Source organism: Truncatella angustata (genome assembly GCF_020726525.1).
Source record: "Truncatella angustata strain MPI-SDFR-AT-0073 chromosome Unknown BKA67scaffold_7, whole genome shotgun sequence".
Classification (NCBI taxonomy): Eukaryota; Fungi; Ascomycota; class Sordariomycetes; order Amphisphaeriales; family Sporocadaceae; genus Truncatella; species Truncatella angustata.
The window spans coordinates 1,432,058-1,457,027 of NW_025763387.1; the positions used below are offsets into that span (position 1 = coordinate 1,432,058).

General features: G+C 50.4%; 9 protein-coding genes across 9 annotated transcripts; 6 read left to right on the top strand and 3 right to left on the bottom strand.

Moving 5' to 3' along the window:
- Positions 1–1,435: 1,435 nt before the first annotated feature.
- On the top strand, positions 1,436–2,071 carry BKA67DRAFT_594163 (uncharacterized protein; the record flags this gene model as incomplete). The annotated part of the gene is made up of 2 exons (XM_046105026.1): positions 1,436–1,889; positions 2,052–2,071. The coding sequence occupies 2 exons, from the start codon at positions 1,436–1,438 to the stop codon at positions 2,069–2,071; spliced, it is 474 nt and encodes a 157-aa protein (XP_045955198.1).
- Positions 2,072–5,816: 3,745 nt separating this feature from the next.
- BKA67DRAFT_538711 (uncharacterized protein) lies at positions 5,817–6,950 on the top strand (the record flags this gene model as incomplete). Its single annotated transcript, XM_046100508.1, has 1 exon — positions 5,817–6,950. The coding sequence occupies one exon, from the start codon at positions 5,817–5,819 to the stop codon at positions 6,948–6,950; it is 1,134 nt and encodes a 377-aa protein (XP_045955199.1).
- Positions 6,951–8,786: 1,836 nt separating this feature from the next.
- BKA67DRAFT_627831 (short chain dehydrogenase) lies at positions 8,787–9,796 on the top strand (the record flags this gene model as incomplete). The annotated part of the gene is made up of 4 exons (XM_046105565.1): positions 8,787–9,000; positions 9,070–9,312; positions 9,368–9,475; positions 9,530–9,796. Exons 1-4 carry the CDS (start codon positions 8,863–8,865, stop codon positions 9,794–9,796), a joined length of 756 nt encoding a protein of 251 aa, XP_045955200.1. The 5' UTR covers positions 8,787–8,862.
- A 1,855-nt stretch (positions 9,797–11,651) lies between these two features.
- BKA67DRAFT_370163 (uncharacterized protein) lies at positions 11,652–14,620 on the top strand. Its single transcript, XM_046096484.1, has 3 exons — positions 11,652–12,661; positions 12,708–13,940; positions 13,992–14,620. Exons 1-3 carry the CDS (start codon positions 12,139–12,141, stop codon positions 14,585–14,587), a joined length of 2,352 nt encoding a protein of 783 aa, XP_045955201.1. The 5' UTR covers positions 11,652–12,138; the 3' UTR covers positions 14,588–14,620.
- Positions 14,621–15,703: 1,083 nt separating this feature from the next.
- BKA67DRAFT_661652 (Sas10/Utp3/C1D family-domain-containing protein) lies at positions 15,704–16,371 on the bottom strand (the record flags this gene model as incomplete). The annotated part of the gene is made up of 2 exons (XM_046107854.1): positions 15,704–16,137; positions 16,194–16,371. The coding sequence occupies 2 exons, from the start codon at positions 16,369–16,371 to the stop codon at positions 15,704–15,706; spliced, it is 612 nt and encodes a 203-aa protein (XP_045955202.1).
- A 1,041-nt stretch (positions 16,372–17,412) lies between these two features.
- Positions 17,413–19,717, top strand: BKA67DRAFT_538715 (double-stranded DNA-binding domain-containing protein; the record flags this gene model as incomplete). The annotated part of the gene is made up of 3 exons (XM_046100509.1): positions 17,413–18,708; positions 19,200–19,297; positions 19,333–19,717. The coding sequence occupies 3 exons, from the start codon at positions 17,413–17,415 to the stop codon at positions 19,715–19,717; spliced, it is 1,779 nt and encodes a 592-aa protein (XP_045955203.1).
- A 299-nt stretch (positions 19,718–20,016) lies between these two features.
- On the bottom strand, positions 20,017–20,922 carry BKA67DRAFT_522927 (coenzyme Q biosynthesis protein Coq4-domain-containing protein; the record flags this gene model as incomplete). Its single annotated transcript, XM_046098425.1, has 1 exon — positions 20,017–20,922. The coding sequence occupies one exon, from the start codon at positions 20,920–20,922 to the stop codon at positions 20,017–20,019; it is 906 nt and encodes a 301-aa protein (XP_045955204.1).
- Positions 20,923–21,482: 560 nt separating this feature from the next.
- On the top strand, positions 21,483–22,126 carry BKA67DRAFT_538717 (uncharacterized protein; the record flags this gene model as incomplete). The annotated part of the gene is made up of 2 exons (XM_046100510.1): positions 21,483–21,691; positions 21,865–22,126. The coding sequence occupies 2 exons, from the start codon at positions 21,483–21,485 to the stop codon at positions 22,124–22,126; spliced, it is 471 nt and encodes a 156-aa protein (XP_045955205.1).
- A 362-nt stretch (positions 22,127–22,488) lies between these two features.
- BKA67DRAFT_661657 (uncharacterized protein) lies at positions 22,489–24,203 on the bottom strand (the record flags this gene model as incomplete). The annotated part of the gene is made up of 4 exons (XM_046107855.1): positions 22,489–22,539; positions 22,634–23,828; positions 23,896–24,067; positions 24,125–24,203. 4 exons carry the CDS (start codon positions 24,201–24,203, stop codon positions 22,489–22,491), a joined length of 1,497 nt encoding a protein of 498 aa, XP_045955206.1.
- Between the last annotated feature and the right edge of the window lie 767 nt (positions 24,204–24,970).

Genomic DNA, 24,970 nt, shown 5'->3' on the forward strand with positions numbered 1-24,970 from the left:
CTATGCTCTGTGTTTTCGAGAGAGAAGACAAAGAAAGAAAGAAAGACTTGGCAGCGACGTCTCGTTTGCAAAATATAGTATCCGTCATCTACGCTTTTCTTATCCCTTAATTCCTAGTTAGGTAATGTCCAGTGTGCTTATTTTCGGAAGCACGAAAGTTGCTTTTGGTTGCACTTGCTCAAACCAGCTAGCCTAAAACCAACTATTGCACCACGTCAACAATCTTCCTCAGGTACTCAGTCACCAGGTTATTTCTAAGACCTTGCGGCATGACACCATCATTTGGCACAAACTTCTTCTCTTCAAATATGTAATGCTGGCCTTTGTCATCGGTTTTATGAAACAATAACTTGAGGTCTGCTTCAACATTAAAGTAGCAGGGTCTCAACGAGTTATTTAATATGTGGTTCGTCCCGCATGAGTTGATCCTCAAGATCTATCGTGGGAAGATAGGTCATTTGCCAATCATGACTGTGACCTACTGGCATGGCCGCTTCAGCCGCATTGCTTCATGCACCATAGCGCAATGAAGCAGTCCAATGTCTATGTAACTAATCAGGAAATCTGCTGACGTGGTAAGGAATAAAGTCAGGGAGACTAATACGGGAAAGAGCGGTGGCAAATACAAAACACCACGTCAACATAGCTTCCCGGCATGTTGAGCATCTGACAGGCCTAATCTGGGATCTCAACTAGGTTGCTTCTTCTAATTCAGGTCTGGACCCCCAGCTCTGGCGTCATACCCGATACCACCATTCTGACGCAGAAAGGCTTGCCAAGGACCGAGTCCTATACATCGGGCATGTCCACTAAGTCTAATGTATTTCTTGCCCGCTGGCGCTGACCAACGGTAACTTGGAACCTTAACTCTAACATTTTTGTCTATTGACCTTTTGTTGTATCATCACATCCGCAATGGGCAACCTATCTGGTTGGAACTACTTGCCTGTTGGCACACTGGCGGACGACTTGAGACCATCCGAAGCCAACGATGGGGAACTCCTGTCGAGAGAGTCAAAACAGCCTGTTAATCGACCTTCCCGGCCATATATGATTCTTTCCATCATAAACACCGTCGTTCTTATGAGCACTTTATTATGTCTCCTACTTTCAATGTGCTATTACTACAACTTTTGGGTTCTGAATCCTGAGTTGAGACGAACCTCATCTTGGTGTAAGTCTTATTCAAGTAACGCAAAGATTTTGCCGAGGGCCTGTTGCATACCGTATCACACTGTACTTTCAATTACTAACTCAATGCGCAGCACCTTTACATGATTTGGTCGACCTTCAACCGCGAGTCACGATGATCAATGGTACACTGTTTCCACCTGACGAACCTTCAATCGCAAGGCAGGCGCCCAACAATGAAGCTGACGAGCTTTGGTGGGAGTACGAGTTACTTCGCGTGATGCCAGTGACTAGGAAAACCATCATGAAGCTTGGCAAAGATCCCTCCACGGCAGTCAAGCTGGAAGATGACATATGGGGTTTAGGCGACGATGCCTATGGCGCCGTTTTTGATGTCTATCACCAGCTCCACTGTCTCAACAGTCTACGCAAGATTGCATATGGCAACTACTACAATGCCTCACAAGGCCGTGCGGAAACATTGAAACTGCGAGAGATGCACATCAATCACTGCGCAGATATCCTGTTCCAGGCAATCCAATGTAGCGGCAACGTCAATCTCATGACCCTGCACTGGATGGAGACTCAGGATAACCCCTGGCCCGACATGAGCATCAACCGAAAATGTATCAATTTTGACCATTTGACAGAATTCAGAAAGCAGGTGTCTTTGGACATGGATAAGTACAAGAAAGTCATGTCTAAGCCTAAAGGCGTCACTCAGTTGCCAGCGCCGGATCAGTATTACGACTTGTTTAGTAAGGAGAATCCGAATCATCTGCACGGAGACGGCCACAATGACGACCACATCTTGTAAGGTGCAGGGAGATAGCTGCTGGGTAAAGTCCATAGTTTTCCACTCGGATGCCACAATCAAAAACACCTTTCGAAGAATGGGCGCTTTAAATCTTCTCCTGCAGCTTCAGTGCACGAAGGTTAGGTGGCACGCTACCACGTTTAGACTTGTTGGCCGACCCTTGGTATAATGTACATAGGCGATGGGGGTCGTTGTTGGTGGTAGCCACTTTGTGGCCGAATCCGCAATCGCTATCCAATCAGATCTTGGTGACACAACATGGGCAGACGGCTAGCAGAAGCGCACTTGTGAGAGATCTTGCATGCGCCGATGCAATGCCATGTTGCACAAACGTTGTGAAGAGGGTGGTTGGATCTAGAACCATGTGGCGTTAGGCTTTGTTCGTGCAGAATTTGCACGTCCTGTGTCCATCCTGTGTCGTGGCTCCACTGATATATAATTTTCGTAGAATATTGCAAAATCCAGACTAAGCGGCCTGTCGGGTTAGGCTGGTAACCTCTTCCCATGAAAAAGCAAACAATTCGTATCAACGGCCGTGGGCTAGGTATTGTCAGCCACTGTTCGGGCTGCGACAAATCAGGACCGGGTCAAATAGTCGCTAAGGTAGGCCCTCGGGTTTGCAATAAGCACATGTCGACTGGGACACACCAGTTGGGGTACTTGTATGGAGGCAACCGTAAAACACACGGGCCGTAATTGGGACATCCCGAGCGCTCTGTAATTAAACGCAGCAAGCCGCGTTAGCCAAACATCAAGGTGTCGTAATAAGTAAGTCTCAAGACCTTAAGAGCGTGTTTTGATCCATTGATTCCAATTGGGCTGACTTGTTGACAATACTAACGGTGTCTCTTGGCTCGACGATGCCAGCCTCGATCTAAATGTTACTAATGTATACCATAGTCCATCTTACGATGGAGCCCTTGGCGCAGACCCACCCCTTTCTCCGAACCAGGTTTCACACAGCATTTGGGCGGCTAGCATGCACTATAAGCGACCGTACGGCCCGCTTTCAGGGAGCTGAATCCCGAGGCCCACACCGGTAAAGCAACACATTGGCAATAAAAGCGCCCTCGTTTCATGTTGAAGTCATGTGATCAGGCGCTGGAGAGGAACCCTGCATGGTATTTTTGCTAGTTCGTGCCTTTCGGGTGAGTCCAAGTCAAAACATGTATAGGGGAGCAATCAAACCCCAACATGTCAACCAAAATAGAGTGTGTGGAGTCCGCGGAAACGCTGATGTCATGCATGCTGATTCGCCAGTAGAACCGTAACTACGATAGAAATTATACTTACGTAATAAACCACTCCAAATATCCAAAATCTGGGTTTGCGGGTAGCATTTGCACCGCTTGTATGTTCGTTCTGAGCTCTGGTGTTTTCGTTTGGCAGTTCTTCGAAGATCAACTGATTAAGAGATCGAACGAATGCAAAAGAAATCCACCCAAAAAAACACAGCTTGCACATATGTTGGTCATGATATCCACATATCTACTACACACTCTAGAACGACAAATAATAACAGTTACCCATGTAGTCCTGTTCGTCACCTGGACGATCAGACACAATGGTTGAGCCACAGCTACTGAGACATGCTGTAAACCCAGCAGCCAATGACGTTCCCTCGTGCCTTAGGTCCAGACTTACTATAAACATCTGCGTGGTATTTCTGTTAACTTGCATGAAGTCTGGTTCATCTACGGCCAGTTACCCCATGGTAATGGCACGAAACGCAATCAGAGGCGATCAGTTACAGCCTCAGCAGGTCTAGATGATATAATACTACAACTGATCTTCATGCATGTCGCCTAACACGGGATGCCGAATCGGCCATAAACATCCCATGAGGCTTTCTTAGCAGGAAGTAAAGACGATGTAGTTGAGATTGCCCTCCAAGGTCGTGTAGTCATGGTACATACTACCAATGTAATCGCGCAAGGCATCATATTTTTTTTTTTTTTTTTATGGCGAAGGTCTTGCCACCATCTTCGTGCCATGATACGAGGAAGTTACTTCTTGAGATATCGAGACTGGAGCTCACAGCCTCAAGAATGATGTTTAATGAAGGGGGTGTAGTGACCAAGAGAGATATATAATACAGGCTATCTCAGGACGTGGACTTTCTTTCACCTTCTAACAGAGCATCATCCAAAACAAAGCCCAATACATCTCTGTTACCACCTACTCTTTTTACCTCATATTCTCTATAAGTTGCAGTTAAACTTTCATCATGCTTGCCAAATCCACTTTTACACTCATCTTGAGCCTCTACTCGGTCCTTGGTGCAGCAGCCCCAATTGCTGTAAAGTCATCTATTCCCAAGTGTAACCACAACCACTGATTCTGTCCCAGACCAACCTAGGTGATCCTGCCACTGCTATCTCTCTCAAGGATAGGGCTGAGGTCTACCGGGCTTCTACTCTCTTGCCACCAGAACTCACCGGCAAGACAGACAGGCAGAGGCGCGAGGAAGCTCTGTATTGGGTCTCTACCCTGCTTCGTGCAGGAGCTGACTCTAAGAAGCGCTCTGTTGGTGAGCCGACAGTCGAGCAACGCGAGAATGCCCTTTACTGGGTAAGCACTCTTCTTGCGGAAGACCCAGAGGAGAAGGAAAAACGGAATGAGAACCCGTTGTACTGGGTCTCAACCCTGCTTCGTGAAGGGGATGAATAGTGACGCTATCGGGAAGGTCTACAGATCTTCGGCGATAAGAATATTGTCTACAGTTGTGTGGTGCTGATTAGGATGGTTCGTCGGAGTTGCGTAGTTGTGCAATAAGATGACATATGATAAAACAAACCACATGAGTGCGAAGGAACCGCGACCTTTCGAAACATTGCGTACGGGATTCGGCGCTAGGAAGCGGACTCAAGCTTGACTCTGACTTGGAAGCATGCGTAGTTCTCAGAGACACTCAAGGAAGTGACGTACTAGTCTGGTTCTAAATGTACTTCTGATACGTTTAAAGCGCTCGAATAGCTAAGTGCATCGAGGTTTGCTTCTTTACTGTGATGTTTTTGCCATTATGCAACCACTTGAAATACATCCTTCGCCGGATTTTCAAGCATTATTGGGAGTGATTGTCCGGTTTATCATCAATTCTTGCTCTGTTGGGTTACTTGTCACTGGGAAAATGAGAACCTGGCTTGGCTCAACGCACTGTGACTAATTAAATGACTATGATATGGCGCCGCCTCGGAGAAAGGGATCGACCATTTTTTGGGACACCCTTGCTCACATGTAGTTCTGTCAGATGTGAAGCCCCGATGCAGGTATTTAGCAGAGAGTAGCCGCCCATCGACAGATACGGCACCCAATTATGGACGAGAAGTGGAACAAATCATTCAAATACGCTTAGTGATGTTTACTGACTACTCGCAGTGCAAAGGCGCAGATCTCATAATATTTTCCTCTCATAATTTATAACTTGATTGGCGCTCAAAACCTTCTCGTTCTGATACTGGCTCAATTGAAGAAATCAAAGTGCTCAGAGTTTATTATCGCGACTAGCTAATTGCAACTGCTAACGGAGATGACTTTCTCATGACGTTAAAATAATACAGCAGCTCCAGGGTGACCGACAGAGATTGCTCTTTCCCGTCACCCACGCTTGAGTCAATCACATACACAATTACTCTAAAGTCCTCCCTGGACAATTGCTTTGCTACGCATCACAAGCATTCCAAATTGCGGTTTGATCCACTAGCCATTGTACTTTAGCTCTCACTACAAATTGCAAAACATCTCATCACATCCCACGGCCTTGTTCATAACAGCAATTTGGTCAGCCTCAAGAACTATCGGCTACAGTAACCGTATATATCCTCTGTCAACACCTACACCCACCACCAGGCATTGCTTCCATACGAACATGGCGGCTACCAAGGGCACGGCTTCACTTTCACGAAAAATGACCACCACTATTGATACCAACACCTGGAGCATTACTAGACCTCGGACACTGCCTCCTCACACAGCGTTGGGGCCCTTCTATGCATACATATTCGCTGAAGAAGCGCGAGTCCAGCAAATCATTCCCCGCACGACTACTACCGCTGCTGATGAGACGGAATTTGTGTCGGGGCTTGTGGAGAAAGCTAAAGCGTACGACCATTCGAATGTCAAATGCGTGTCATTCTCAAAGTCCTTATCTCCAGCTTCGAAAACTTTTGAAAGGAACACTATAGCAGCAAATGCTAAGCTGATTGGAGAATACACTATTTCGGAACCACGATTGACTCCGAATTACAAACCCCATGATGACATGGATGTTGAGAATCGCATCATTCAATCTATAGAAAAATTACTTGAAGAGGGCGACGATTTGCCTTTCGAGCACTCACAGCTGACAGTTACCACTGACGACACTGATAGTCTAAACAGCGACTATACAAGCGATACGGAAACTTGCTCGGATCTGAAGTCAGAGGGACTCCGAGATGTCGACAACTATACGACAAGCTTTGTTCAGGAATCCATAAATGAGTACGCCAAAATAGAACAAGAGTCTATGAAGGTCTACCGTTCGATTGAGCAATGTTTTAATGCAAGCGAGACCACCCAAGCCAATACATCTAGTTCACATATCGAAGGCCATGGTGCGTCAGTCAAAAACTTCCCAAGTACATCGAAAGCATTGCGCGCCCTTCGTGCCGATATTATACAGGACATTTATGAGATTCTAACTGCGGTCATCAATAATACACCTTTACCCACCGGTGACTCCTACATCTCTCAGCTCGAGAATAGGTCTGTGAAACCAAGAGTGCGCTGCTTACCGGAACGACTTGAAGATTCAAGCCCAGAGAGCTTTGAAAGTGAAGCCGCCGACGATCAATATTACGATGCGGACGAGGGTATGGGCAAGCCAGAATGGTTGGACGATAATTGGGACAATGTTGCAGAAGACTATCCTACCCAACAGCGCCACTACAGACAACAGTGGATGCGCACGCATCAGTATCTGTTCGAAAAGGCGCAACAAGAGTGTGAAAATTCGGGCTGAAATTTCTTCTCAGGAACCCATGTAGTACAAGTGGACTGGTAAACAGTCACTGTAACTGTACGATCAACATTGAGTCTTTACTTTACTGGAATATATGTACTATTGGTCATTGTAAGGTGTTGGCGGGCTTGGATATTTACAGACGGCGGTTTGAATAGGCTCAGTTAGCAATTAATGGTTTTCGTAGCGACAAATAAGAACAGCGTCATCGCTACATAGCTTGCTTTAGCCCGATATCGTGACAGTCGTTAAGTGACCATTCAAAAGTGTGCCCATATTGTTAGTCCTGTGGCAGGTTTCTGTTAACTTCGTCAATGTTGTAAAGACAGTTGAAGATTTCAAATTTTAACTGGCCAGAAAAACTTGTCGGTAAAGTGTCCTTACTGATAATGAGTGCCTGTCAGCCACACGTTGGAAAGACGGGGAGTGAGACTTTGGTCATTACAACTCCTGCGACTGTAAAATGCTCCCTGGTGCAATCGGAGAGTCATTGAAGTCCCCCAAGATCCATCTACTCTGCTCATTTGACCGACCGCGAGAGTTGGTAGCTTACTGATGTCTATATTCAGAATTGGACAACCCACCGGCTGGGAATCCACCTCAACATTTCCATATCGTGTAATAAAAGCGACCTCGAATTAGTTGCCGTCAATATCGAAACGTGAATATTCCGTGCCAGATGCTATTGTAAAAGTGTCGGCGCGCTGGGTTCCAAGAGCTGAATATGGAAAGTATAGAGACTGGAAATGGATGCCTGTGAACCTGTCGAAACTGAGCAGGCACTGGGCCGAACAATAGTGTACAGGTGGAACCTACTTATGTATATCATTGAAATGCATAAAAAGCCTCACTCGTAAGAGCTAATTAACTTAGTCTAGCAATGAACACGCGGGAGATACTGCACCCCGCTCTATTTCAAGTTCTCACTGTCCACAACTGCTTACCCGTGCTGCAACATTCGGAGACATCCCACCTAAAGCCGTGAACCTGCAGTAGCGCAAAACGTAAATCGGTAAAATCGTGATCAGAGCTGGGAATCCAATATCTCCCGTGCAAGCAGGTCACTGGCGTGCCGACCTGTATAAGCAGCAACATTGGAAAGTTATGCCCCTCGGCTCTGAATGTCTACGGTCGCTATGAAGTAGTAATGGTGTAAAGTGGATGAGATCCATCGAGGATAATACTGAACCAACTGCTGCTTGTTGGCCCTGAAGATTATATTTGGTGCAACAGCGGTCAATGCTGAAATATGTTCTGCATCTTGAAGCTTTCTCGTTTCTTTTACGACTTCTTTCGTGACAGACGAGAAATCAATCTCTCAGGTAATAGTTGTGCGCTAGGGAACCTACATCTAGATATACAGCATATAACAGGGTAAATTTAGACATAGTTGGACGTTTGATTGAGAGACAGAGACATGTGTTAGCGATACCCCATTCGATCATCGTAGAAGCATAAAAGTATAATCAAGTTGTACCCGAAGTGAGGGCCTCTAGTCAAATATTTTTAAACCGCAAGTTTCTTAGTCCTTGAGAAATATCCATACGTACACTAAGCCTCACAAAAGAGGACACACGCATAACTCCACCTTGTAGCCGCGCATTCATCTTGGTATAAGCTGGTTTTCAGTGTGATATATAAAATAACACGAGAGAAAACCGCACTACAGGCTGACTAGAACAACTTCAGAGTCTAGATCCACAACATAACGTATGCAGCTAACGGCGAAAAGTCCGGACATAAAGGTGGGCGACCCGTGCTCTGACTATATTAGAGCATATAATTCCTGTCTGATCTCGATGCGAAGATGGGCTCAATAAAAACACAAAAGATTAACTTATCGACTCCACATCTCACTCAATTGCATCGTGATAGAATAGTTCTCTAAATCGGAAGCTCTACGCGGAAGATCATGTCTTCTCCACGAACGTCTCGCGTCGTACTTGTGACCGGTGCTACATCGGGCATCGGCAAGGAAACGGCGAAGCTACTCGCTTCAGAGGGCTGGATAGTCGTCCTTTGTGGCAGGAGGGAAACCGCCGGCATTGAGGTAGCGCTCACTTGTGCACTTTCATGTTCAAAAGTCAAGATTTTCGGTTATGTTGACCAAAGCTCATAGGTCGTGAAAGAAATTGAACAGAATGGGGGTGAGGCCAAATTCATCAAGTGCGATATCTCCATCGAAGAAAACGTCCGTCATCTCATCGAAAAGACTATCGAGTTATTCGGCAGAATAGATGGCGCGGTCAACAACGCTGGATATGCAAATGATGCCGGCCTTCTGCATGAGTTGAAGACTGAAGAGTTTGAAAAGATGTTTCAGGTCAACGTCCTAGGAGTCTTCTGGTCAATGAAATATCAGGTAAGGTGGTCCTGGCTTTGAAAAATCATACGGCTTGCTGACGAGCAGCTTCTAGTTAAAACAAATGCTCAAGCAAAAGTCAGGGAGTATCGTGAATCTTGCCTCAATGGCAGGTCTAAATGGAATCCCTGCAAGTGCCACCTATGCGGCCACCAAGCACGCGGTAAGCATATGGGGATGAAGTAACGGGAATTTCGTTAACTCTATTCAAAATTAGGTTGTTGGGCTCACGAAGAGTGCTGCCATTGACTACGGGACTTCTGGTGTGCGGGTCAACGCCGTTGCGCCCGGAGCCATTAAAACCGATATCCTTCAGTATGCCATTGATGCTGGAGCTTATAGTGAAGAGAGCATTGCAGCAATGTTTCCAATGAAGCGCATGGGTGCACCCATCGACATTGCTAAGGGCATCAGTTTTCTGCTCAACAACGATTACGCGACTGGCACGATTCTTAGTATAGACGGAGGGTTTGACGCACAGTAAAATGCAAAGCAGCTGCCGTGGTCACAGTTTGGTTCCGAACTATTGTTTATGATCATTTAATATTCAAATTCATCTCTCCTGTATTCTGATCTTCAATTTTCTCGACGTGATTTTTAGTCACTACTGGTCCCTTTTGACGTTTGCTTTCAGAGGATATAGAGCTATAAGGCTTACAAAAACTGGAGCATCATTTTCAACCTGTTGCAGGCCTTACGACGTATTAAGGTTTCTGATTTACTCTACTGTCTGGGATGTGATTCATGACTTGATAAAACGGCAATCAAGTTGACTTATATGCCCTCCAGCCCCTTGATATTTAAGATCCCCGATGTCCATGGCTCTTGGTATCCGAGCGGTGCTTATAATAGAATTGGAGCAAGGTTATCTGCTTTGCTACAAATTGATATGGTTGATCATATTCGAAATGGTTAAGACGCTGCTTTACCCAGATCCGATGTAAATTGCGAGTCATCACACAACTCCCACGTATGTCAGCCTAGACTTCCCATTTTCGAACACAATCTAGAATGTTCCTCAACCCAAAGACTCGGTTAGTGTTAAGATGGCGGCTAGATATCAAATAGTCATTAGGCCAGATAAATGTTACACACAGGTAGTGATTTTCAGCATTGTAATATCCAAGATTAATATTTTGCGATCAGAAAACGGCAGACCTCATGTTAAATTAAACGCCAACATGGTCTTAGCGTATGATGATAACGATAACCCTACATCTTCTTATTTGAAACGGCGGGAGAGTGTTGAAATTAACCTTTTACCAGTTTGAAACCGGGCTTTTGAAACATGTTGTATATTTACCTTTTCATTATATGTTTCACCAGAACTCTTTTCGATATTACTGGAATGCAAACCTAATCGATTCTGTGAGTTCGGCACTACTAGTCGTATATAGTATATAAAAAAGTTCGGACTATATTCTATTCCATGCTATAGCGCAATACGGTATGTCTCGATGATTCTTCTTTAATCTTTCTTGGCTGGCAGATATGGAGACGATATGTTTTGGGAAGACACCTCCTCAACGGTCCAAGTATGGGATAAGGTTGCGTAGTTAGGAACCTCGGACTCGTTCAAATCTTGGAACTTCAAGTTGGAATGCCCCACTCCCCGAGCTGCGAGATGCTATTGATCCGTGTAAGCTGCGAACCAAATTTGTTGGAGTTCACCACTTGGGATAAAGAAGCGAGTGTGGGTTGGTCCAAACGAACAGAACTGGCACTGCACTTTGGGGGATATAGCTCCCGAATATCCACGGGCGTGGCACAAAGATCATCTGATGCGACTTGCAACACTCCAAAAGTTAAGCTTGAACAACAGCATCTCCGAAAGCACAAATGTGCCGTTGTGATGTTGTTTCGATGTTGGCATGCATCGAGGCGGATCTGCTTTGGGATGCTAGGAATTGCGAGTGCGCCTGGGACTGTTTGGAGTTCGCACATCGGTCAGCAGATCCGGTAATGGATGTACCCATAACACGTCGAAACAAGCTTACCAGCTTACGACTTGCTTGATTGAGTTCAGGTGTCGCGTCCGTCCAGCATAGCCACCACAATCGTCACGTTAGCGTCCCATTGCCATTCGTTAGGCGTTGTCTGCCCCGCGTCGTCGCTCATGGACTCGGTAGAGCTTGGGCAATGCTTGTGTGTGCCTTGTCACCCTGCTATCAATTTCGATTGGACAGGATTTGCGGTAAATCTGAAAAGGCAAATGCACGGAAGCATTTCACTGCCTTCGATCGATCTTCTGGCGTATCCTTCGGGCACATGTGACGTCTTTTTGTGGGTGAGCCCTTGAACTAAGGTTAGGTACTGTATGCTGTCACCGTTTGTTTCTTCTATGCGCAATGCGCCCGACTGCAGTGCTTATCAGTGGTTTAAGTGGTTCGTATGAGCCAAGGACCTCGGGTATCCAGCAACTAATCCGTACATACGGGCTGTATCATATATTGACGCATGCAAAGTACCTGGCTTATTGTAGACGCATCGCCTGTAAGATGATTGCACAGCTTCAGCAGCAAGGAAGGTCAGCCGCTAATCATGGTTTGACTGTGCCACTTCTTCACTCCGTCTTGAAGATAATGCCCTTCTGCAGAGCCACAATACAGGAATGTTGGCTTCACACTGAGACTTGGGGACAGCAATGCACTCCATCTCAGCCGCACATAAATAGCTTGCTTGTCTGGCCTGGGATTTGATTATTGTGTCAAAAAGCGACTTCCGTGTTCTCATCACCTGTTGCGAACACATATTTCACCGCAACGAAACAAGCGATATACGCTGGTTTTCAGTCATCTTGGCCGTCGACCACCTTTCAAGTACGCAATGGGAGTGGAATCTCACGGCTCTGGCGCAAAAGCGTCGGCAGCTTCCGCACCACCAGCGTACACTCCTGTTGCAGGTGCACCACCTCCTACAGGTCCGCCGAAGCAACTTTCTGAAAAAGAACTGGATGCTCTCAATGCTGCGTTCTCGGCACTAAACTTGCCCACTGTCGCGCAGAAGGTAGATGAGAATACTTGCCTTGCGCATCTCAAGCTACTTGCCACTTTTCATAATCTAAAGGAAGATGTCGGCTATACCGATGGCTTGTGGAATATCTTCGATTCTCGCGCCAATCTCCATGATGATCCCAAGTCCGAGCCAGGGGCAGTGTTGGCGAAACTGCGAGAGAAGCGCTGGGCAATATATGTTACAAGGGCGGTTGACCGGTATGAGGCATGGTGGAACACGATGCCTTCTGATCCTTTGACGAACGATGAGATGACGGCCAACTCGCCCAAACACGGGGATTTTGTGAACTCAGAAACACCGCTAAAATGGACTCCAGAGATGTTGCCACCTTTAGGTATGTACTCGTGTCGTCCACCTCTGCGTGTGCTAACGAAGTGAAGATGTTCTCATGGTCTGGCATGCTCATATGCTCAATCCTCGTGACTACCTCGAGGATTGCCTTCGCGCGGGCAGGCGAGAGCTTTGGACCGCAGGACTCCCGTGGAAGCTTGTGAATGCGGCCATTGACACCAGCTTCAACTATAGCGTTTCCGAAGACACCGCTGCTATCTGGAAAGCGGCCACCGGTCATGAGTGGGACAATGCCAGCGATTCTTTGGAAAAAAGCTTCAAGTGCCCGGCATGTTCGAGCCAGTACAATATTCCATGGACGACTTGTGGCCAGGCGGAAGACTCGAAAGATCGCAGTCCTGGTTTGGTAGGCACAGGCTACGGAGACGGCGAATTTGAAAGTACCTGTGCTAGTTGTGGCACGAGGATCAACAGAGATTTCCTTGAAGTCGCCAAATTCGTAAACGACGTGAAAGCACTCCTGATGAAAAATCAACCAATGCCAGGCACCATTCTTTACTACGACACCGGCCTGCCAGAGAGACTAATGCCAAGCAAGCACGAAACTGCGAAGCTTGAACAGACTTTCCCCAACCGCCTTCTTCAGAACGCACTACGGAGTGAGATCCTGGAATTGATCCAACCTGGCTCAAGTTTGTTGCCAATCAGGATGGAGACTGTCCGCAGCATGATAGAGGACGTCATGAAAGACCAGAACCTCCTCAAGAAAGCTGACGGTGTGACTGGAGTTTCCTCGTTGAGGCCCTACCAGCTGTCAAACCGATCCAGAATTCCGGTCAGAAAGATGATGGCACATTACTGGGGCAACTTTTCACCTTTCGCGCTTGAACTCGGTGGTGCTGTACACCGACAGGGTATCTTCACCGAGAAGATGTACAAGATCGACTGGCTTCACAGTCCCACAGCCCGGGATACGATGCAGCGACTTGTTGTCAAATACCAACGGTTCGTCCAGATCATGGCCTCTAACAGTAATAAAGTCGCCGTTCCGACTCTCGACGTCGACCTTGCATGGCACACCCATCAACTAAGCCCTCGTTCCTATCTGGAGTTTACTTTTGCGAAGACCGGTAAATTCATCGATCATGACGACAAGATCAACGAGGATAAGCTGGCTTCTGCATTCGAGTGGACTAGCAAGACATATCAAGGGCTCTTCGGTGAAGTATACAGCGAGTGCACATGCTGGTATTGCGAAAGTGTTCGTGCTTCTCATATCAGCTCCGTCGGAAGAGTACTTGGGGTCTCAAAGAATGAAAAGCGTAGGTGGTCATTATATCTATAAGGTGAGATACCAATGCTGACTAGGACAGTTGTCAACGAGTTCCATGAGTCCGGCAGGGCGAACATGTGTCCCCCAGATGCATCGGCACACATCTCAGCGCACAATGCAGTCAAGTACCACGACGAGGATGCTAGTCGAGCTATTACACTAAAGGCCATGCACGATACTCAGCTCGCTAGAATGGAGGCGAACTACAAGAAAGCACAAAAGAGAGCGGAGAAGAAGGGCCGGAAACTCCCACCTCGCGATGAGTACTACTACTACTGGGGATACCCTTACACGATGTACGGACCATGGGTTTATCCGATCTACTGGACACCCGGTTTTTATTATTACGATCCAGGCATGGCGGCTGCCGGGACCGGTCACGCTGGCGCTTGTGCGGCAGGGACCTGTGGAGGCGCTGCAGGAGCAGGAGCATGCGCGGGAGCTGCGGCTGGTAAGCACCTTCCGGGGTCACCTCGACACCGTGCCTTGCCTGGCTATGGCTTTGGGCTTTGGAGATCGCAGTTGGAACGAGCAATAACTAACTTTGGATTGTGCAGGTTCTTGTGGGGGTTCTGGGGGTTGCGGTGCTGGCGGAGCAGTAAGAATATCACCATTGGGTTTATTTGCCTTTGCTAACAACGGTAGTGTTCCGGAGGTGGATCAGGAGGCAGCGGAGGATGTGGTGGTGGAGGTGGTGGAGGCGGTGGTTGTGGCGGAGGAGGCGGCGGCGGTGGTGGTGGTGTAAGTCGATTCGCTTGGGACCAGGAAACTACATATATGCTAACTTGCAAATAGTGCGGCGGCGGTGGTTCTTGAGAGGATATTCCGTCTCGGTTTATGAGTCATGAGGTTGGGCAGAGTGTTGTTTCTTACTTTGCGACGTGTGATGCTTCACTTACAATTTGCGCTGTCGAACGGGTTGGCGTAGCGGTTGGAGAATTATTCAAGACTTCATGCACCCCAAACGCTATTCAATCATTTCCTGTGAGGCACGAAGGAAGTTTAATACTCCTCTTCCCCTCCTATTTTGCAACAGTCTTGTGCTTTTTTCTTCCTTTTCTTCTTCGATGCAATATGCCTCATGGCAGAGTGTCTACCCGCTATAAATCTCTCGCCCCGCCACCATTACCAGCCATCAAGACTCGCCTTACGCTTGCAGTTACTTAACAACCACTGAAAGTAACGGTGTTGGCCATGAGAGAACACTGGGTGATTTCCCGGCTCGTTGAGAAAGCGGCTTCCAAGGATTGAGTGCGTAGTACCAGTGATAGATGGGTCAACGCGGAGAGGGAAATTTATGATATTCAACTGTCCGAGCCTCTTTTGTGTCGGCGTATTTTGTATCTCGAAGCTATGTGCTCACTAACTGAACACAGAATATCCCGGGAGCCTCAAGTGTTTGTTTCATGAGAGTCAGCCATTCCGCGAGCCAGTGTGTCAATCACTCAAAAGAGAATTGATAGTCGGGTAGTGAATGATAACAGGTTAAAAAAAAAAAAAGAATCCTTGGTATAAGAATGTTGCTGCGAAATACTAGAATTCAGCAGCAAACCATGTTTGCGTAACACGCCATGGCGCAACCGAACAAGAGATAGACCATCCCAGGTCGTCCCATCATGGCGATGCTGATCTAACGCCAAACTCCCCCAGAAAGCCTCCCAGACTTCTGGATGCATCTCGTAACCATGAACTCCGCTTATGCAAGCCTGGCGAATGTGAACCAGCCAGATTATATCCCAATCACATGACGCCTCACTTGGAACTCTTCTTGTCCTTCTTGGCTTTCTTGCCCTTCTTCGTTCTCTCCTCCTTTGTATTCTTCGCTTTCTTCGGCTTTGCCTCTGGTACAGGTTCGGCTTGTCGCTCGGAGCTGTCTGATGATTCCTGTGCGGTGGCTTTTTCTTCGGGGTCGGTCTCAGCCTTACGCTTCTGGCCGAGTTGAGCAGCTTTGATTGCGGCCTTGGCGCGCTCCTTGGCGATCATCTCAGATAGCTTCGTGTTGACCTCCTTGTTGTCGGCAAGATCTGCCCTGATGAAACGGATAGCGGCCTCCTTGTTCAAGGACTGGTCGGGTTTCGGGGGAGGGTTCTCAATGTTCTTGATCTTCTCAAAGTATTGCCGCACGCGTGTCAGCTCCTTGAAGATGGGGTGCTCCTTGGCGTTCACGCCGTTCAATCGCAGGGAAGCTGTGCGTCATGGTCAGTTGGCGAACGGCTTGGGTGAAAAAGCGAGTTGAGCGTACAAAATATCATGGACTCCAACGCGTATGCGACCAGAACATAGAGCTTGGATTTGTCGAGCAAAGGCAGCTTGGAAGCTACCTCGGGGAGACTTGCAAGAAGAGGCTCGAGAGCGTCTTCGAGGTCATCGATCTCACCATCGAGACGCTCAAGCTGCGGTTCTATGTCGGTCACATCCATTTTCGAATCTGGGCTCAGGCAGAGAGGCAGTCTGTTCGTTCGTGGGCAGGTGTTGTACAGCCGACGAAAGCGGCCTGTCAAGCAATGGTTGCCACGCCTCTGGCGCCTGCGCCGGAAGATTTTAGCGGTACCCAGCGGCAGAATTCCAGGTACGGGGGGCTCCGTGCTACGCTACACAGTCAAACAATAACTTATGTAATTACATAAGTTAACCTACTCGGTGCTATAGTATGTACATATGTGCATATGTCGAGTGACTGGCAGAGTAGACTAACCTCAGTCTACTGTAGGTTAGACTTATGCAACTTGGCACCTGGCACCCTCTTGCCAGCGCGGCCAATAAGCGGCGGCGGATTTCTCGATTTCAACGCAACAGGGTGGGTACCCATTCCCTGGGCCCGAACCGAAACTGCAAGCAAAAGATCCCTGACCCGACTTGAGTCGTTCCGGGTCGTCTCGTTAGCAGGTGAAAAAAAATGTCGCCGTCATGAGGAAGTCCAGTAGTCCATGACATTCAGGACCTTTCAACCATCGGTCGAGTCTCGAAACTCCGCCACCTCGCAGCTGTATTTGTTTCGCTTCTCGATTCCCGTCGTTTCGTTTCCTACGTTTGGCCCGGCGTATGGTTGCCTCTTGCATGGTTGCGATTGTACCGAGCCTCTGTTTCTGAGAGAACAAACTACCCTTGACCGACGGTCGCGCATCAAACGCACCGCAACGCAACACAACGCGCTCTCCCTCATGCTCGAGCTATGAGATTTTCCCGTTGATACCCCACAATCCCTCAATCTGTCTTCACACATAGTTCGACAGCCACTTTCGCGGGCTTCTGCGCGAATACCTCACAGACACCCGGCATGGCGTCGCGATAACATCTCGGTGGGCCGGGGGGCCACCAAGCAGCCTCTCTCAGCAGTCGCCTCTTCTTCATCGGAAGTCTTCCATTTCGATCCTCCTCTCTATTTTCCTCCGACCCTACAGCAGCAGTCGGACGCCCTCAGACACAGGCTGCAGGTGCCTTTCTACAGGCCACCACCCCCTATGCCGACCTTTTTGCCCCCCGACGTCCAGCCTGAGCCCGCGCCGTCCAAAACCCAGGAGAGCTTGACCAGACCACACGAGGGGAGAGAAGAATACGAGGAAGTCTTGCGTTCCCTCAAACTGTCCGAGAAAATCCACGTCATGGGCTTCACAGGCGACGCCAAGTACATAACACATTGCCTCGCTGGTACCCCCGATCTTCCTCCTCCTCAGATCCTGGTACACCACCACGACGAGGTGAATCAATGGGGTGCCAGCAACCGCAAGCTGTCCGTGAGAAACAAAGAAGGACTTCAAAAGAAGCACGAAATACTCATGCCTCAATATGTCGGCAAGGCGCTCAAGGCAGGACCGAGCAGGGCGGAGCGGCCGAGGCTCAAGCACATCGACAACCTGGTGCTATGCACCAACGAGAATGCCATCTTGCCAACCCTTCTCAGCATACGTGATAGCATCAACCAAGATACCACGATATGTTTGGTCACGGAGGGGCTCGGCATCGTGAGGCACCTGAACAATGTCATATTTCAAGATCCTTCCACACGGCCGACTTTTATTCTCGGCCACTCGGGCTATGCCCTGTCAAGGGATCCCATGCAGCACGACGATGGATATGCCATAGAGATCCGGAACAGGGGCAGACTGTTCCTGTCAAAGGTTTCTGCACAGGCGCCAAGCGACGACATGGAGATCAACACGTGGGATCGTGTTGTACGCCAGGCTCGCGCGCAGCACCTCGTCAAGCTGCTCGCCTCGTCGCCTGGTTTGAACGTAACCGCCCTTCCAGCATCAAAGTTTCTACGGTATAAGCTGCCGTCGATGATATTCTCCGCTCTGGCAGACGCGACATCGGTCGGACTTGGCTTCCACTACAACCGTCTTGCTACCGACCGATACGCTCGTCGGCTCTGGGGAAACCTGTGGGCAGAGACGATTGCAATCGTCTCAGCTCTTCCCGAGGTGCAACGTGACGCTGCGGTCTTGGCCTACTTCCAGGGTCACAATTTCAAGACCGAGGTGGAACGATTTCTACTCGCACAAAGGGACACAAGTCCGTGGGTGTCCATGGTGAGACACGGGCGAACCCTGCCAATGCAAAGTCTCAATGGCTGGTTTGTAGGCATGGCCGAAGAGCTTGGGCTCAGCTCTGTGCATCACAAAACCATGATAAACTTGGTCAAGGCCAAGATAAAAGCTCGAAATGAGGAGCTGAAATCCGACATTCCTCTTTATCACTCGCCGTATATGTTGGATAACGACTACGCCCGGAACCACGACGAGAAGGAACGGCCGCATGTACACATTGTATATACAAACAAATAGAGTTCGCGGAAGATATCCGCTGTACAGATATGAGAACTACTAACTGTATCATTTTCACCAATAGAGACATTAGATGAAAGAACGAACAGGATACATTTTATATTGATTCCACGCTCTCGTAATGTTGAATGTCTGCCAGCAGCATGTGATTGTGTATTGAGTCTTTGATTCCTGAATCCGATGTGAAGGATTGGGAGCTACCCAAACTTGAGCTCTAATTATAGAGGATTTAAGTGAGTTAGCTTGGACTGCTGGGAATCTGGGATGAACCCCGCCATAATTTTCTCCAGGTCCAAGGTCCAGAAGGTCCCATGTCGCGCGACAGGCAACTTTTACCCCACGAATCCATTCTACATCAACGTCCGTTATACCAAAAGCCATGGCAGACGCAGAACTAGACGCTGTAGGGATAGCTCTTGCTCCAGAGCCCGAGGAAATCGTGTCGCTAACACTCATCACCACAGATCCGCAAGGCTCGTCTCGAGCAGCTCAAGTCGCAGGGCGGGGCAGGCGCCGCCGGTGGTGCAGGCGGCCAGGGACAGAACCCCGAAGGACAGAAGCAGTACGTTCCATCTGTTCTGCATTGAGCGCGCCCAGACGCCCGTCGCGTCGGCGGAACGGCGCGCGCTGCATGGCAAAGAAAACCGCGGAAGACCTTGGGGGGTTACTTGCTGACAGCCCACCTCGCGCCGCCAGGGCCGAATCCGAGGCCAGAGCCCACATCCTGAACCAGATCCTCCACCCCGAGGCCGCCGACCGCCTGGGCCGCATCAGGCTCGTCAAGGAGGACCGCGCGAACGACGTCGAGAACAGGCTGATCATGCTCGCGCGCAGCGGCCAGCTCAAGCAGAAGGTGACCGAGGAGCAGCTCAAGGAGCTGCTGGAGGCCGTCGCCGAGACCTCGAGGGAGAAGGAGAAGATCGTGGTGGCGAGACGGAAGGAGTGGGACGACGAGGACGACGATGACGATTTCTTTGACTAGGTGCTCGTCGAAAAGGTTGGTGTCGCCTCCCCGTCTTGAGGCGGTTGGGCATACGTCATAAGAGTGGTGATTTCGATTTTTTTTTTAATAAAAAGAAAAAGGAAAAGAAGATGAAAAAGTGAAGTAAATGGTGTATCACCAGAGACAGTTGGCATGGCATGGCGTTGTTGTTTTTTCTTCTTTTCTTCCATGGGTCTACCGGTTGTCGTTCCTAATGCTACATGGTGGTACATAGCCATCTTACAGCCCAGTGCATATTTTACAGTATTTTCAGAAAAAAAAAAAACCCTGATGTCACGTTATGGGGCAGCGGCAACATCCTCCATAGCTTTTGCTGCATCTTTTCTCTTTTTCCTCTCTTCTCTCTCCTTCTTTCTCGTCTCTCGCATGTCCGGCGGTCTCTCGATGCCCAAGCGTTTCCTCAGCTCTCCACAATCCGTTGCCATCTCCTCCTCCCAATACACGTTGATGACCTCCTCGCTCCTCAGTCCATTCCGCAGCGCCCAGGGCCCGTAGACCTCCCAGAACCTCTTCCGCTCGCTCGGCTTCATGGTGGCGACAGCCAGGCACGCGAAGCCCGTCATAGGCAGCAGGGTGTTGGCGAACTCGAAAGCCTTGATGGCCACCTCGCCCTCGCGCACGATGGGCAGGCCGGTCAGGGCGTGGTAGAAGTCGTGCGACTCCCGGTAGCGCTGCATGACGTAGGCGCACTCCTCGTCGTCAATGTATTTGACGCTGGCGCGGGTGTCGGGGCTCACGCCCTCGCGGTCGAGCCAGGCGACGTAGTTGCCGCCCACGGTGTTGGGGCCCAGCGTGCGCAGGTGCGGGAGGTCCAGCGACTGGGAGGTGATGCGCGGCCGGTCGCGGAGGATGCGCCGCCCCGTCGGGCTCGACAGCATGGCCCGCCGCAGCCGGTAGATGAAGTACGGCGTCGCGGTGGCTTCGCCGCAGGCCGCGATCAGGTCCGCCCGGTACGGGTTGATCAGAGAGCCGATGCCGGAGCCGAGGGCCAGGGCGAAGCGTTCGACGCCGGTGAGTGGGACGTGGCCTTCGTATTTGGGCGGTGGGCGGTTGAGGACCGAGAAAGAGGCTGTCTGTTGCGGGCGCGGGACATGGTGAGACTCGTGTAAGTGGGATAAAGATGTCGCAGCTGAGGGTATGGACGGTGGGCTGGGATGGCGGAGAACTGTCCGGAGACCTTGCATGGGGGCCCTCATCATGTTTAAGAGCAAAACAACTCGAGCAATGCCAGTGCCCGACTTCACTCTTGAACTTGGCCGGAGACAGTCTTATCAAAGCTCAATCATACGAGAGCATGGGAGCATGGGAGCATGGGAGCATCATCGGCGAGCTCTCCAAAGTTACGATAACGATAGTCGACTAAACCGTAGAGACAGACCCTTACCCATCTAAGCATAATACTCCATACATAATCCGTACATGCGCATGGTACGCACGGATCCGCAACAAAGGAAAAGAAACGCGCCGGCGATCGTGACGGTGGAGTCCCGAGCTGACCTTGACATTGCCTTCTCATTGGCCACAGGTGGGGACTGCTCAGACACGCTAGATCTCTCTGGGCTTAGCTCAGTCTAGATTCCCTTCCCTTCCCTTCCAATCCAAATGGGCAATGGGAAACTCCGTCGCAGCCAATATTTTGCCATTCAACCCATCAATAAAGCCGAACAAACACCAACCACAACTTCTTTTCCCTCTTCCCAACAGCCGAAACACACAGCCAAAACAACTCACAATCCAGCCCACCATGCCTCGTCAACGATCCGCCGGCCGCCCTGCCCCTGCCCGCCCTACCGTGGCTCCCCGATCTGCTCCTGCTCCCCAGGCGCAACAGACCCGGCCCGCCACCACATACGCACCCGCCCAGGCTCAGGCTCCTCACGCTGCTGCCCCGGCACAGGCTGCCCCTGCGTCGCAAGGTCCCGGTCTGTTCGGCCAGATGGCCAGCACTGCTGCGTAAGCCTTCCTCTTTCCCCTCCCCTCTCGCTCTTCCCCTGCTCCTCTGGCGGACTTTAGTTAGCCATCAAGTGCCTCGGTAACTGCACCCCCGGCAGATCACTGCCTGCGCCCGTGGCCGTATATACATGTGTACACATCCACACGCGATGTACTGACATGTCTCCTCACAGCGGTGTAGCAGTCGGATCCTCCATCGGCCACGCCATCGGTGGCTTCTTCGGCGGCGGCTCCTCCGCGCCCGCCGAGCAGGCCGCTGCTTCTCCTGCCGTCCAGTCCAGCCAGACCAACAACGAGTGGGGCAACAACTGCGGTGTCGCCACCCAGAACTTCACAAAGTGCATGGACGACCACTCCGGCAACATGCAGATCTGCGGCTGGTACCTCGAGCAGCTCAAGGCCTGCCAGTCTGCTGCCACCCAGTACACCTCGTAGACAACGACATGTGAAAAGCGAAACGGCCTAGTTCAGATGGGGCGTGAAAAATGGGGAAGAGAGATGGTGTGAGGTTGAAGCATGAGCAGCATATTGCATTACCTGGTCCAGGGGGGCTTCACCACTATAATATCAAGTCATTGAAGCGAGGAAGCTAGATTTACATATCTCTCCTCTTGTATAATACAATAAAACATCCCGTGAACAGCCATCTACCTTGTATCTGTCCTCTTCATCTGTCCCAGATTCTACCGTGTAGCATACTACATGCAGATGTGTACCACTGTAGCGTACCGCGTCTCAACTAGATGAGTTGTTTATTAGACCGCGAGCTCTGAATGTTGAAAAAAATGACATGCTATCTACTGCGTGTCGTGCTGGTCATCATCGTCGTTCCTAGGTTCGAAATTCAGCTGCAGCGTGTTAGTGTTCGTAGCAGACCGCATCAACCACTAAAATAAGAAAAACAATTGTTTTGTTTTTTTTTGGTTCAGGCATGTCACTTACCGAGTTGCCGTTATACAGTTGTTGGTCCCGCCTCCGATCGTCGGGATTCTGGAATCCCCTGACCCTCTGGTCCTGACCTTCACGTCTCGCGGAGCCCTCGCCGTCCAAGTTCTCCATGGGGATCTCTTCGCCGGCCCGTCCGGCCCGGGAAGACCTGGCACCGCCACCACCGACCAGAGTAAAGGGGAAGTTCAGCACCATGGCGAGCAACGCCCAGACCCCCGCGAGGGCACGGTACAGCGCACCACCGGTCTGCTCGAACGCGTTGGCCACCCTGACCCTGGGGACCAGCACCAGCGTCGCCGAGGGCGCGAGGCCGAGGTCGAGCAGGCTGTCCGCCTCCTCGGACGCCTCGACCGTCTTGTTCGGCAGCGGCGTCAGCACGACGCGGAACGTGTACGGCTCGTCCCCGTCGGTGCGGTTCTCGTCGATCCACCCCCTGACCTCCCCGCCCAGCTTCGCGTCGCTGGGGAAGCGGCTCCGGATGGTCGACCCGTCGAGCAGGCGCACCTGCAGGTTACAGTGCGCACCGCCGCCGCGGCTGGGAAGCTGAACGGCGTCGCTCCGTTGCGGCGGCGCCGAGCTACTGCCCGCTCTGCCCGCTCCCACCACCTCGTCTCCCGTGGTGGCCGCCGTGAGCAGCAGCCGCGCCTGCCGCTCCTGGGCCTCGCGCTCCCGCCTCTCGCGCCGGTCATCCTCGATGCGCCTCAGGATGCGCTGGCGCTCCGCCTTCTCGTCCTGCCTCCGCTTGCGTAGGAGGTCCGCGTGCTTCTTCTCCGCCGCGTCGACGCTCCTCTGCTGCTGGCCCTCACTGCTGCTCGTGCCTGCGGCTGCCTGCTCCTCTGCCCGCTTCTTGGCTTCTGCCTTCGCGGCCGCCTCTTTCGCCGTTTTGTTGGCCTCGAGGCGGGCCGCCCGCTCCGCTAGGAGCGCCTGGATGTGCGGTGAGGCTTGCGGTGGTTCCTCGGTTGGGGGAGCTGACAAAGTTGAGGGTGCACTGTTCCCGTAGACATCCTCATCGGCGCTCTGGGGCAATTGTGCCGGCGCAGGGGCGCTCTCCTGAGATGTATGTGCTGGTGTGGCAGACGACGCACTTGCTGGCGCCTGATGAGAGGGACCTTCGAGGGCGAGGCTCAGTCTCCGTAGAAACTCGTCCTTGGAAGTCCCTGCCGCAATGTACTCCTTAAGCTGTCCAGCTCTGAAGAAATGATTAGGAACTAGGTCCAGACGGTGTCGGGGGAGGGAAAGGGACTGTCTTCACATACTGGATGACGACTACGGTTGGCTTCCGGGGCACGGGGAAAAGCGCTTCCAAGTACCCAGCTTCTTCTGAACCTGCCTGCAAACGGAGCGTTACTGCTTGCGCCTCAAGGGGTCCCTTGACTCTATCCTCCGCCAGAAATTCGGTCTCCCATTGCTCGCTTTCATCGCTACCATCTGCACACGTGTTAGTTACTGGTAGTGCTTGGGTAGGAGATACCTGGTCAAACGTACCTGTGACAAAACAAATGACTTGTTTCGACTGCTGTAGTGCAGTCGAAATGCCTTCCTGCAAAGTCCCCTTGAAGAACATGTTGACCCGGTTGGAGATTGTGCAGTTGGTGTACGGAGAGGGAGTATCTGGCTCTAGTTGAATATGTAAGCACGGGATCTTTTGCTGCAGTTGAGCTAAAAAAGAGCTTGGCATTCACATACAAAGAGCAAGCAGAGCAGAAATAAATGGAACTGAAAACTAGTAGGTTTGAAGGCTCATATCAACTGCCCGAAACTACCATAACTCAGCGCATCGAAGATAGTACTTCGTGTTTTAGTGACATATGTCGGGATTCCTGTGTCGAGGTCGAGTATCTAGGTTAGTATGTCGTTTTCCGAGTCCTCCATTCGCCACAGGTGGCCTCCAACTCCTCCAATCAGAGGCTTCCCTTCAGGGCCCACTTTGTCACTCGACCAAAAGCTTAAGATATCAGTTCTGCCAGATCCATCCCAACAACAACTCTTCTCAAGGGATACCTAGTGCCTCGGTCCCCCGATTACCCTTTCCTCTTCTCTTCTCCCCCTCCCCCCTTTTTTTCTTCTTTTTCTTTCTATTTTTGCCTTCCATCGCTCTGGTTCGGCCGCCCTTTCCAAGCAAGCATTCAGGCAATCAAGTTCAATGTACGGCGTGCATGACAGCAGGCTGTGAATATATTAGTTTTCGGTGCCTGGAGAGATAACAATTCCCAGCAGATCATGTTGCGCTTCGTGTTCACGAGGAAGAACCATCATTATGACATTCAAGCAATAACATGTCAAACATCTGCGAAAATCCACGAACGCCTCGTGCGTGAGAACAGTTTTTGT

Excerpts from the sequence above, each read along its gene's own strand:
- BKA67DRAFT_370163 (XM_046096484.1), top strand. The coding sequence starts at position 12,139 with ATGGGAGTGGAATCTCACGGCTCTGGCGCAAAAGCGTCGGCAGCTTCC. Across the intron at positions 12,662-12,707 it reads AGAGATGTTGCCACCTTTAG|ATGTTCTCATGGTCTGGCAT; the intron begins GTATGTACTCGT and ends AACGAAGTGAAG. Across the intron at positions 13,941-13,991 it reads GGTCTCAAAGAATGAAAAGC|TTGTCAACGAGTTCCATGAG; the intron begins GTAGGTGGTCAT and ends TGACTAGGACAG.